The sequence below is a fragment of the Coffea eugenioides genome, chromosome 2 (genome assembly GCF_003713205.1).
Source record: "Coffea eugenioides isolate CCC68of chromosome 2, Ceug_1.0, whole genome shotgun sequence".
Classification (NCBI taxonomy): Eukaryota; Viridiplantae; Streptophyta; class Magnoliopsida; order Gentianales; family Rubiaceae; genus Coffea; species Coffea eugenioides.
The window spans coordinates 77,941,038-77,954,643 of record NC_040036.1 but is presented as its reverse complement, the minus strand read 5'-3'; the positions used below and the strand labels follow the sequence as shown (position 1 = coordinate 77,954,643).

General features: G+C 35.5%; 1 protein-coding gene across 2 annotated transcripts; it reads left to right on the top strand.

Moving 5' to 3' along the window:
* The first annotated feature begins 2,183 nt into the window (after positions 1–2,183).
* LOC113762867 lies at positions 2,184–8,586 on the top strand. 2 transcript variants are annotated; one of them, XM_027306487.1, is made up of 14 exons: positions 2,184–2,303; positions 2,625–2,684; positions 2,785–2,986; positions 3,301–3,375; positions 3,492–3,593; positions 3,752–3,783; positions 4,165–4,278; positions 4,644–4,758; positions 4,869–5,059; positions 5,172–5,288; positions 5,813–5,893; positions 6,101–6,333; positions 7,469–7,508; positions 7,842–8,586. In XM_027306487.1, the coding sequence occupies exons 1-14, from the start codon at positions 2,256–2,258 to the stop codon at positions 8,409–8,411; spliced, it is 1,980 nt and encodes a 659-aa protein (XP_027162288.1). In that variant the 5' UTR covers positions 2,184–2,255; the 3' UTR covers positions 8,412–8,586. The 2 variants fall into 2 exon arrangements, with proteins under 2 accessions (XP_027162288.1, XP_027162289.1); XM_027306488.1 differs by lacking the exon at positions 5,172–5,288.
* The last annotated feature ends 5,020 nt before the right edge of the window (positions 8,587–13,606 follow it).

Genomic DNA, 13,606 nt, shown 5'->3' with positions numbered 1-13,606 from the left:
TAGTTTGACAAACCAACGGTTATGATACCTCAACAGGAAGCGTGAAGAACCATTTTGTCAGGTAATTTCGATAATGGTCCTTCGTATCTATAATTTGCATCAGTTTTGCACCCCCCAAAGTTTGCGCTTTCTAAGTTGTTCAATGACAAGCTTCTTTTTTTTTTTTTTTATAAGTGAGATTTTTTAAATTCAGAGTTTCCACTTACAATCTCTTCACTATTATCATCAATCCAAGTACCCATTCCAACCTTCCATTTTCAATGACAAGTTTCTGAATGGGTTTAAAATAACTTATTCACATGAACAGTTATTTAGTGATGAATTACTTTCAATAGTTATTATAACAAATTCATCCAAGCACTTTAGTGTTATCCAATCATTCTGATTTCGTTTAACAACTTTAGTACATAAAAAGTTTCTCAATTTCCTATTACTTTCAAAGAAATATCCAGAGATTCTTTTATTAAAAAAAAAAGAGATAAATTATTGCAAATGCTTAATAATCATCTCAAATATATAAAAAGCACATTTTTTTGGTGCTTTGAAAAGCAAATTTTTATGAATGCATGGTGAGTTATTTTACAATCAAAATTAAAACATATTTGTAGAACGACTTGTAACTATAAGATTTTAGAAAGAATTCAACTTTATACCACTTTTCAGGTTTCAACTTTTGTTTCTTGCATGTTTTAGACCCACTTTTCCTGTTTCATGTGAACAAAAGTATTAGAATAACTATAGAACAAGTATGGTAATTGGTGCCCCGCACTGGTTACATCGGGGGCCATACTGGATGCTACATGTAATTACAGGTCCTTGTTAACAAACACGATTCATGATAATTGTCCACGTCATGCCTGAATAATAGGGCGGGAGTGATTGGATGGTTTGTTACACGTAGATAGGGTGTGTGGGATAACGGATAATGCCAATAAGAAGACTTATGGACCCACCATGTACTAATAGTAGGTGAGTTAATCCCATCTAACTGCACTAAAATTACACCCTGCCACCCCAAGTTTAATGAAATACAAATATCGTTCCAAGTTTTAGGTTGAATTGTGGTTTGCAACTTCAAAAGTTTCCATTTCCAAATCGCAGCTTTTAATTTGTCAAAATTCAATCTACCGGCTCAATCTACTTATCGATCACTCTCTCAACTTCATCTAAAATAATATGCTATTTCACATGGTCCATGATATTGTGAAAAAATCAACAAGCTTGATCTTTGTTTTATCCATGAAGTACACAAGGGAGAGTTGTTATCCACTGATCTTGAGTAACATACATTTATTGTTTTAATTCATCATCTTGTTTCTTGCTAATAATTGGACAAACTTGACAACGCTAAATTTTCAATTTTAGATTTCAAATACGTCTTAATTATGACATTAAATTTGAGAAGTGGAATAAAACTGATGCAGACTATGTACAAGACTCTTTATTTGATCAATAGAAATATGTTTCGTACTGAAACTTCATAGTCATATCTCTTCTAAATTAATCGCCTCATAATTGACAATAATCTTATCTCATAGATAACTTCTTACTAGACTATATTCCATATTTCACCTAAAGAATTATTAATCGCACTTTGCTTCTTATTAATCACATTTTTACTGTCATTTTTATCATAGATTTTCATACATTAGACTATATGAAAAAATAAATTATGAAAGTACAATTACTAAAATGTAAGGTGCAATTAACGTTTACCTGTCACCTACTTAAATTCTGGCTACACTGAAGTTTCATAGGCCTCGTTTGTCAAATGAATTTTTTTGGTATTTGTCTAAAATTTTACTGTAATTTAATGTAGAAGTTATAGAAAAAATTTTTGAAATGTAAATTTTTGAATTTTTTGAAGTGTATAATTTAAAAATTTTGAGAAATTTTTTGAGGTTAGTATAGTTAAAGCTTTTAAAAAATTTGTAGAATACGGACTTGGCAAAAAATTTGTTTGCCAAACAGGCTCCTACTTAAATTCTGGCCAGACTGAAGTTTCATAGTCTTCAATCTTTTATTTCTCACATTCCAACATCTTTACCGGTTACTTTGCGTCCCTAACAAGACAAAATATAGGGTGGAAATGCAATGGACAAAAGAAACTGAAATGCAATGGACAATTACGCCTATCTTTGAGCCGTTTAGCCAAACGCATGACTTCGGTTTGCTTCTGGGACTCTGCTGCCGCTTCCACTTAAGCATATTCTTTAGCAGATTCAGCACTCCTCTTTAGACTGCCTGGACCCTCCATGGAAGAACATAGTACCATCCCCTCAGCTTCGGACTCAACATTAATTGTACCAATCTTTCTTATTCCATGTCATTTTCTTGCCCATTTTCCATACTGTTGACTGTATTTGTGGGAAAGAGTTCTGATCATTTAGGAAAAGATGAATCTTTATCGGCTAACCATTCTTCGATTATGTAGAACAGCAGATTTTCGTATAGAAGTTTCTATTTTTACTATATAGGTAGCGTTAAGAATGATCATCCACAGAAAATTGGCGAAGGCGATGAAGTGATGGTGTTTGTGAAAATGCTGTTTATGATTATCTTCTTAAATTAATTGTGGGTTTTAAATTTCAATAATTCTTGATTCTTATACATGGGATTTTCAGGCCTCAATAGCAACTCCATATTATGACTCCCAAGAGTTCCATGACTCTGTCGTCAGACTGGTTTGTTTGTTCTTCGACTTCTTTGATATATAGTCAACAAACAAAGCCAAGCGAATTTGTATATGCGTTTCTTTTTTATAAAATTTCTGTTGCATTGCAGAGGAGGAACCCGCAAAGGCGCAAGGAAAAGGTTTACGTTGGTTGTGGTGCTGGGTTTGGTGGAGATCGACCCTTGGCAGCTCTAAAGCTGCTTCAGAGAGTGAAGGAGTTAGACTATCTAGTACTTGAGTGCCTAGCGGAGCGCACACTTGCTGAGCGCTACCAAGCAAGCAAGTCTGGTGGGAAGGGCTACGATCCTCGAAGTATGTTTGCAATGCATATGGCTTGTTAATCTTTATGTGATAATGCACGGATGAGATGTTTGTATATTCTTGCTGCTCTTCTCAAGTGCCACTGCTAGATGTGTTGATATCCTAATATTAGCTAAATTTGTGGGCTTTTTGTGATTTCTCTTTTGCGGAGAAGTCACTTTAAGCTTCCTATTTATCCCCGATTAACTATACCCAGAATTTTGATGAGTTGAAAATATTTCTAGGCACAACTTTGATTCCGCAGTTCAATAGGTTGGAAATGCAGGTTTTGTTGCTTCTTTGCTGAAAGTCATGTAATTGTGCAGTTTCAGAGTGGATGCAGTTGCTCTTGCCTTTGGCTGTAGAGAGAGGAGTTTGCATTATCGCCAACATGGGTGCAAGTAAGAAGCTGAAAGAGTTGAAATTCTGTCTCTCTTGAAATATTGATCTAAGCTTTTTACTTAAAAATTCCTTTATTTGAATTGACTTTTGTTCTTATTGTTGCAAATGGATGAAGAGGATCCTGTTGGCGCTCAGGAAGAAGTGTTACAAATCGCAACCAAACTGGGAATTGGTATCAATGTTGGTCTGGCTCATCAGTTTGCAATTCAAAGATCAGGTATCCTCCAATGCTTATGTATAACCATGCAAAAGCTTATAGCCTTTTGCCATAGAGTCGTTCATGTTATTTGGGCATTCAGTATACTCTCCCTGATCCTTTTTATCAAAATCCATAGTTTTCTTACTGACACTTCCATTTTTTTGGGAAACATTCAGGTCTCAGTGATCATCTAAGAAACGTTGATGGTGTAAGATTTGGTACTTTTATTTGTTCTTTTTAAGTTATCTTTTTATAGATTTTTACCATGGTATTTATGGTCTATCTGATTATCTCGGTGTTGTGCTTATCATTGCTGTCATAAAGAAAATGCATGGCCGCCTTTCTTGCTTAATTAAAGGAAAAATCTCCAATGTGTTTTTGTCATTTTTCATTTTACTCAAGATTCTTTCCATTCGCTCCCATAATGGATGAGGTAATTTTAAGATATAGAGCAGCGATATCCACACCTTCCCCAGAACCCCCCCCCCCCCAAAAAAAAAGATTTTTTTTAAACCTCTGATATTATGATTCTGTCTGTTATATTTCAGAATTAGAAAGTTATTGGCTTACTTTCTGCCTAATTCTGCAGGGCGCTAGTGTATACTTGGGTGCAGCTCCAATTGTCAAATGTCTAGAGAAGTACAGACCAAATGTAGTTATTACTTCTAGAGTTGCTGATGCTGCATTATTTTTGGCTCCAATGGTATGAACTTGGGTTGCTTTTCTTTGTAATATAAGGTCTAAGTTGATAGTGATTTTTTGGCAGCATAAGTGAAACTTTGCATGAATAGATCTTTTAACATCTCAACTATAGTTGCTTGGAAAACAATCCTTGCATGAATATATCTTTTTTAAGTTTCAATGCTATTAAAATCTGGTAAAAAATCTTTTATTTTTTCATTTTCCCTTCTATCTTCATTTCTATTTTCAGAGGGAGTTCTGTGCCATTGGTGGCTTGCTGCTACCCAGTTTCTAGTTAGGTTCAGATTAGAGCCTTTTTTTTTCCCCTTTTTGTGGGGAGAGCTTCTTAAGAAGCTAATCTATCTTACTTCCTTTTGGCAAGATCAGGTTTACGAACTGGGATGGAATTGGGATGAATATGAGCTACTAGCCCAAGGTTCACTATCTGGCCACCTACTAGAATGTGGTTGCCAGCTTACAGGAGGGTACTACATGCACCCAGGTGATTTTTCATTTCAACTTTATCTTCCACTCTACAGGCTGTGCTAGAATCCTGTTTCATTCTTTTTGATCACTTCATTTATTCATGTATTAGTTTATTTTCCATTGAAGGTGACAAAAACAGAGACATGTCTTTTAAAGACCTGCTGGATTTGTCTCTTCCATTTGCTGAAGTTAGGTTTGATGGGACAGTATGTGTTGCAAAGGCAGAAGGGAGTAGAGGAGTTTTAAATCCTAGCACATGTGCTGAACAGCTTCTCTATGAAGTTGGGGATCCTAGTGCTTATATCACTCCAGATGTGGTAAGCTGTATTTGCATATTTCATGCAGTAAATGTTTGAGTCGATGAGCTAAAGGACTATTAAGAGAATAAAGCACAAAATAGGTAATTGATATCCCCTCTCTCTCGTGCAGGTCATAAACTTACAGGACGTTTCATTTCAACCATTATCAGACTGTAAAGTTCTTTGCAGTGGAGCAAAGCCATCTGCTGAACCCTTACCTGATAAATTATTGCTATTAGCCTCTAAAGTATGGCAAATTTTGGCATCATAGATATCTTTATTTGCTTATAGAAACTATTTAGCAGCATCAAGACCTCCATATAGGCAACATATGTGATACATCAAATAGTAAATTGCGTGAACGTTAAAGCTCACATGGATTGAGTTCTAAAATTATTTTCTAGTTGATAATGGCAATAACCATGTTGTGGAAGATAAAAGAAAAAAAGAAAGCTTCATTGACAAAGCACTTTGTGAGAAGATGGTTCCTTCAATTGGAATGATCATTCCAGAAGAATAATCTTGCTTTGAGTCTCCAAACAACAAGCAACCTAACTTGAGTATCATTTCCTGCCCTTTCTTTCTTCTGATTTGATGGTTTTGCTTCATGTTTTTGTTGGAGCAAATGTGTTTTCCTTTCTTTCATGATCAGTTTCTATTGCATAGACTTAGAAAAACTGGTCAAATTGTTTATTTTAGTTGTAATAACTCTCATTTGACACACATGAAGGTTTATGTTTGTTCATGATATTCCAATAATTCTGTGTGTAGGATCAGGGCTGGAAAGGCTGGGGTGAGATCTCCTACGGGGGACACAAATGTGTAGAACGTGCGAATGCTGCTGAACATTTGGTAAAGTAAATTTATCAACTGGAGAATTTCGATCCTTGCTTGGTCTCACAAACATCTAGGCTTCTTTCTTGTATTTGTGGTGGATTAATTACTCTTCATCATACAAATATAAATGAGTAATATTCCATTTTTTTTTTTTTAAGCAAACAAACTATGTTGGGTTCCAATCTTGGTACATCAAATAACATAAATTGTGAATTGCCTCAGGTAAGATCATGGATGGAAGAAACATACCCTGGTGTAAACAACAACATAATTTCCTATATTATTGGCTTGGATAGCCTAAGGGCAAACAGCAAGATTGGCGGATTATCCAGGGCTGTTGATGATATTAGATTACGCATGGATGGCTTATTTGAGCGAGAAGACCATGCCATCCAATTTACAAAGGAGTTCACAGCATTATACACAAATGGGCCAGCTGGTGGTGGTGGTATCAGGTCTAATACTCCTGATTACTTGTCTGTGTGCCTTTGACTAGAGCTACTAAATTGATGACATGAAACTTCACATGTTTTAATGTACTGATCTAGTTGAAGTTTCTTTTACATGACATACAGTATTTGGTGATTGCATAGGCTTGTTTTGTCATTTTTATGTCATTCCATTATATTCTATGCCCAATTTTGGCTAGACATAGTTGCATGATATGTTAAGAAGCTCGATATGCTTCAGACCTAGGGCTAGAGCAATAAACTTAGTCCTGAGATCCCAAATGGATGAAGTGAAACCCGTTCAGAGCACCTTTTTCATCTGCTGCATACCTATGATTGTTCCTTTATGCTGGCCAAAGCAAAGACCTTCCCCTAAAGGCTTGAAAAGATATAATAGAAAATACCCAAGATATAACTAATGTCAGAGTGACCTCCAAGATGTCCATGACTCCAGACTACATCAATCATCTCTGGACAAATTGATTTCATGCTACTCGGTAACTAAATCGATTTGTACTTCACTGTTATTGGTGAAAGATGTGAATGATTGTAATCAAGAATGTGCAGTTATAGTTGTGACTAAAGAAAAGGTCAAAAATACCTTATCTGATGAAAATACGAAGAAGAAAAAGAAAAATTCATTATGACTATTTGAGGTGATCCATCCGCGAAAGTGCAAATAATCTTTCACTTATCTACCACAAGCTAAACTTTGAAAATGCACCGGCTAATTAACTGGCATGACTAAAAGTGATTGAATGAGATTGTCATCTCTTTAGCTGGGTTTATTATTGCTATACATGACATGGTCTTGCCTAATTCCTGTACTGATGGGAGCTCAACTTTGGAGTAGAAATGTGATAAAGTTATTATTGGAATTGGTTTTATGTTTTATTTGTTTCTCTTGGCACTGTACTTCAACTATGTAGATATTGTGATTTTTAATTAGAAATCCTGTTATGTGTACCCCTTCCCATATGATTTTTGCAAATTTTGTGGTTCTTGAACTTGTTTTGTAAGCCACTCTAGTTTTAATTTTTGTAAACGGTTATATTTTTCAATTTATTTCTTCTTTTCTGCCTGCCCATCAGTTTCCTTTTCTTGCATTTTCTTATGCCATTCATTTTTTTTTCCTATGCAGCATCGGACACAAGAAAGAGATTATTCTCGAAAAGGGATTGGTATCTCTCTCTCTCTCTCTCTCTCAAAAATGCGCATGTGCAGTACACACACACACAAAAAGGAGATGAATTTTATTTGCAAAAGCTTTGTGCTCTGTCATTAATTTCTCCTGCTTTGGCTTTAGCATTGGACTTCTATTTATTTCTAGTTATCAAGGTGCTTTGTTGACTTCCCCATGGTTTTCAATAGCATACATGTTACCCTGCTGTAGAGTTAAAATGGATTATAGCCCTTAATTTGGGATTAGAGTCTCCACTCACAAATTAAATTTAGAAGCTGAATTAGTATAGTTCTAGAAGTAAGCTATTTGCATGTATATTTTGTTCATTCAGGTATGCCGCGAGCATGTTCACTGGCATATTATGGCTGCAAGAAACAACATAATGGACTCAAATGATCACACTTCCAGCCTTAAAGATATAAAGCAGACTTCTACTGACAATGAATTGGTCTCAGAATCACTTTCGGCTCAGTACGAGGAATTCCTGGTGCCACAGACTATCGGCTGTCCTGCTCCTTCTGGTCAGCACATTCCTCTCTATGAAGTCGCTCATTCCAGGGCTGGTGATAAAGGAAATGACCTAAATTTCTCCATTATCCCTCATTTTCCGCCTGATATTGATAGGCTGAAGATGATTATATCACCAGAGTGGGTGAAGGAAGCCGTTTCAGTTCTGTCAAATCACTGTTCCTTTCCTGATTCAGATGCTGTTGCAAGAAGAGACTTGTGGGTAAATGAACATGTTAAGGTGGAAATTTATGAAGCAAGGGGGATTCATTCTTTGAATGTTGTAGTGCGTAATATTCTGGACGGTGGTGTTAATTGCTCAAGGAGAATTGATAGGCATGGCAAGTCTGTATCTGATCTCATATTGAGTCAGCTAGTTGTGTTGCCTCCTTGATTGTAGGTTGAGGCAATGGACGCTTATGTTGTTGATGATTCTGGGTCAAGTCCTTGCTCAACTAGTTATACAATCTAAAACAAACAAAGAAACAAAGAAAACTCGCTGTACAATCTGTTCCTGATCTTTCAGTAAAACAGTTCCGTTTGTACCAAGAATCACATTTTGGTATCCACACGGCTAAACCTACTTAGGTCTTGAAATTAAAAATGTGCAACTTTGATAAGTTAGAATATGGGATTTAAAAAGCGCTTCTGGCTGAAGAAAGTGCCTCTGCAACACAATGTGCATTGTGCTAACAAGTAATACACATTGAGGAGGCACACACCAATTTTTGTGATGCATGAACTTGAGTAAGTTTGTTCTTCATGGGTAACTTCGTGATTTTTCTGGAGGGAATCAGCTCGGAACCAAGCAACCATGCAAGGTATGGACAAGGTCTCTCTTAATTTTTCTTACTTCTTTCCTTCTTTTAACCTGATATAATCCTCCGAGTACATAATCTTTCGATTTTCTTACAAACGAAAGTTCGTCAGCTACTGTAACTAATGTGAATGCTTTAGACCTTGTTCAAGCGTCTGGAAAATTGGATAATGAGAGAGTTTCAGAAGATGTGCGAGTTGAAGTATAACTAAGTGACAAAATGACAAACATCTATGTATAAAAAAGTGAAATAGCATTCATATTTCTCCAAAAAAAAAGGTTTTGTTTATTGTTTTACTAGCTATTCACATGTAAGCAAACAAGGAGAGGAAAACTGAAGTATGGCTATTGATTGTTGCTCGGATTTAGTAATTCCTCCTTGCTTCGTAAGCACATAGAAAAGCTTAAAATCCCCTTTTTTTTTCCCCAGATGCACATGGTTGTACTGGACACAGCACTGCAAATATTGACAAATAGCAGCTTTTAAAGCTGAGGAGACGCTAAACCGAAATGAGAGCAGTAGGAGCTTTGAGACCAACAGGAAGACAAGTAACGACATAGAAGGTAACCTTGTGCTTAAACCTTCTCAAGACTAAAACCCTTTCTCCTCCCCAGTGAAACACTGACAAGATTATCTTCTTCATAGGTTTCTTTGTAGTGGTTTCATTTGCAGCAGCTTTTTCACTCTCCGCTTTGACATCTTCATCTTGATCCCCTCCACCATAAAGGGGGTAACTTCTCAGGAATGCCCTTCTGTTGTTGTAATCTTCGTTGCGAAAGCTCCGTGTTCTCATCTCAGTTTTCTCCATAGTATTTCAATCTATGAGTGAGTTTAGAGATCAATGAGCCGGCCCTCAACTTTTATATATAGTGGCTGTTGGAGATGTTGTGCATTCGAGACAAAAGAGGCTTTCCTTTTTTCCTTTTCTTTCTTTGTTTTTGGGTTCAAGAATTTAAATTTCAATCAATTTAACAAGCACACATGTATCAAGCAGATTAGAGTATGCTTGATGATTATATACTGATTGTTGTATCTGAAAAAGATAGTATTCAAGACTGGCAAATATACTAGTAGTAAGCTAATAGTGAATGTCGAAATTGTCTTCAAGTACTGTTTTTTTTTTTTTCTGGAGGGTTTGTTACAATATTTATATATGATGATTATTGCTCACATTCATCAATGATTTGGCAGCACAGCACAGCAGCATCAAGTTAGTATTAATTATCTCAGATGTTACAGGGAGTGTTCATAAATGTTTTCAGTTGTGTTTCTATTTTCTATCGCTGAACTTGGATGCTGACGTTAATAACCGAGATAATAATGTTTTGGCCCTATGGCTGCTTCCAAGTTTTGCACTAATTAACTGGCCAAGGATGGTAACATCTGCATCAGTTAGTTTCTTTCTATGTACTGAAAATTGTATCTGCAGAATATGCTTCTTGTTTTTCTTCTTCCAAGGACAAACCACATAGGCAGGTATTTAATGGGGTGAAATTTTCAACCACTGCTCATCAGGCAAAATTTTCAAATGGCCCTGAAATTGCTCTTTGGTACAGGATTCTGATCACTTGATTTGAAGTCCCAAATGGACCCCTTTAAGTTTTTTTCTTCCCCTTTTTTGGGTCAAATTGAGAACTTATAGTGGATCATTGTACATGCATACCAATTTAGAAGCTAATAAATCGTATGGCTCTAAATAATTGACTAGAATGAATAAGATGAAAAATAGTCGAATGATGGTTATGCTTTTTGCACAAGCTTAATCAATTGGCTTAGAATCCGCAGAACATGTATTTGACTAGGCGGAGACAGTACAATGACAAAACGAAATCCGGGAAACAATCAAAAGGACGATCATACGTTATTTATTGATGAGCAGCTTGCCGTTGACGTTGGTATTGAATGTCTGAATGCAAATTGTCAAACAATCAAAGGGGGTCAATATCTGTGTATTTGTTCGCAGACGCTGCGCTACCTCGTTAAGGCACGTTGAAAGCGATTTCCATTTCTGGTTTTAATTTACTCTAGCGATTATTTTTTTCCACAGCAATACATAGATACTGTTAGGGCTACTATCGAGTCTAGCAGTGCACTACTTGAGTGAAAATACTTGTTCGATCTCGACTCATTGAATTCTTCAAAATATTTTATCTTGTTTGAGCTCGAATTCGACCAATTCAAACTCAATCGAGTTTAATTGAGTTCGATCGAGTTTTCAAGTTTGATTTTTTAGTATTTTTCATAATTTTATAATAAATAATTTAAAAATATTATTACTCGATGAGGCTCGACGATTATTCGAGTTTTGATTTTTTCTACTCAAACTCAACTCTCGAATATTTTATCAAGTAGCTCGAACTTGACTTGAATTCGATCAACGGCTGAATTCGGGATCGAGCCTTTAATAGAGTTACCCGCGAGAGTCTGAGTCAAGTAACTTGATTAATTTACACTCCTAATACTACTTGGAATTCAAGTATAGTTTTCATTATTGCACTTTGATATGCGATTGTTTTCCTTGTAAGAAAGAACTGTAACATGATCAGAAACGCAATTACAAGGCTCAATCAGAATTAAAGGGTAATCAGGCAGCCCAAGCAATTTTCCAAGATTAATTCTTTTCTGCTGCATGTAAAGAATCTCTGCATGGAATCTCTTTTGAATTAATCTTTAGTTCTCTACATTGATCAAGGATTCAAAGTAGATTAAATATAGGTTAAAGTAAAGCAAACCGATGCCATGTTTCAGACAGGACCTGGTCAACCGAATTCCTCAACTTTAGTGCTCGGCTTTAATCGAATTCCAAAGCAGCGCGAAACACGGTGAAGCAAGTCGGGTGACTTTTGTGCAACCCCATAAAATTGGACCGCGAGACCTCTCTGCAATCGAGTTGTGTACTGCTTGTGTTGTATGCCCAGTAGCGTAAACAACAATATCGGAGCAACAAATATTGGCCTCTCAATCAAGATATTTCTTTCTAGATAATCTTCTGTATACTAAAAATATATATACATTTGCTGTTAAATGTACGATAACTAATTCGAATTTGAATTTAAAATTTAAAAAATATATATATCATATATCTGACTTTAGTTAATAGTATATATAAAATTTACTCATTTTTTTTAAATATATATATGGTGTCGGCGTTCCCAATATTTGCTTATGTGTTCAAGTTGTGTTGCTTGTGGATACCCTGTATTTATCCTTAATGTGACTTATTCATTTGTCACATATGCATTTTTTTTTCTTTTCGTTGTCTTAAGATCCTAAGTATTAAATCTAATACATTTGAATGCATATTACATTCAATGATAAGTGAATAGCTTATCACTTAATTTTGAAAGCAAATTTTACTTAGAAAATGCAGTACCACTTAATTAATTCAAATCTTTAATTTTTTATTATCAAACGGTCTGAATATATTAAGATCTAAATCCATTAAATTTAAGTGTTGAACTGGATTATCAAATGAGGCCTAATTCTTTACATTTGGTTAAGGATCAAATTGAAGAGTACAAGGTACTGAATAAACTCTCACAGCAAAGCTTCTTAATCCGTAAAGGACTACAAAATGAACGATGAATTTGAGGTCGCAGGTGAAAAGTTTCAACTGGGAAGTGCCTTAGAGAATGCAAAAAAAGTAGCAAGACTGCCATCTCGTGCATACCATCCCCGAATTTCAGTGATGGCCGTAAAATTAACTTCTAAATCTAAAACCAGGACTGAATAACCAACGTCGTTTTGGTTTGTCTTTTCTTTGTCCAATAAAAGGACTTAATCCACAATAACCTTCGTGATCTCCTGTGTTCTTGCTGTAATGTTTCAGGGAAAATAAAAAGATTTACTGCACTTTCAGTCTCCAACTTATGTGCTGTAGAAAAATCTTGACACTTGTAATGGAAATTTTTTGGCCCCATTTGGATTGCGATTTTCCTCGGAAAAATTGTTACGTTTTTTGTAAACACGTTTTCTTATCACCTTTTTATCTCACATCTATTAAATCGTTACAATATTTTTTCTTTAAAAAAAAATCAGAAAAAATGCAATCCAAACGTAAGAGAGAAACCCTGTGATTAATGGAATTGTATCTCGGGATACATGTCCGAGAATGCAAATGGAGTCCTTGATGTAATTTTTACAACTGATAAAAGTAGGATCATTGGGTACCAAAGATTGGCTGATAAAGCTTTTTCCTCGGGAGAAATGGGTTAATAAAGAAAAAAAAAAGAAGCAAATATCATTATTAATTCTTAACTTTTTTGAATTATTAACTACTTAGACATCAATAGCGATAAATCAATAAGATGAGCATTTTACAGGTACCTTTTTCTACGCATTGTCATGGAAAGTGTCAAAACTTCAGCCTATTTTATCTCTCAGCTTAAAAAGAGTTAAACATGATAACATCCACAATTTACATCACTAATCTCCACCTCTGCCTCAATGAAACTGGGATCTCCAATCACGTGTCCTCGATTTAGTGGTGAAATAGAGTTACTTCAACTACTCACCATTGCAAAAATAAGTTAATTTGCTATTAATGGTTGATATAAATCAGTTTTGTTATGGCAGTACAAAGATTTTGTCTAGTCTCAATAACCGAGGTTGGATATAAGGGGCCAAGCGTTTTCTTGTTGAAACTTCTCCCTTTTGTTCCTTGGCAGCCCATCCTAGCAGCTCTCTGATCATACTTTCTCTTCAAACTAAAAGTTATTGAGATTTAGATCTTTCAAGAAGAAGAAAAATATATATAAACACAAAAAAAAGA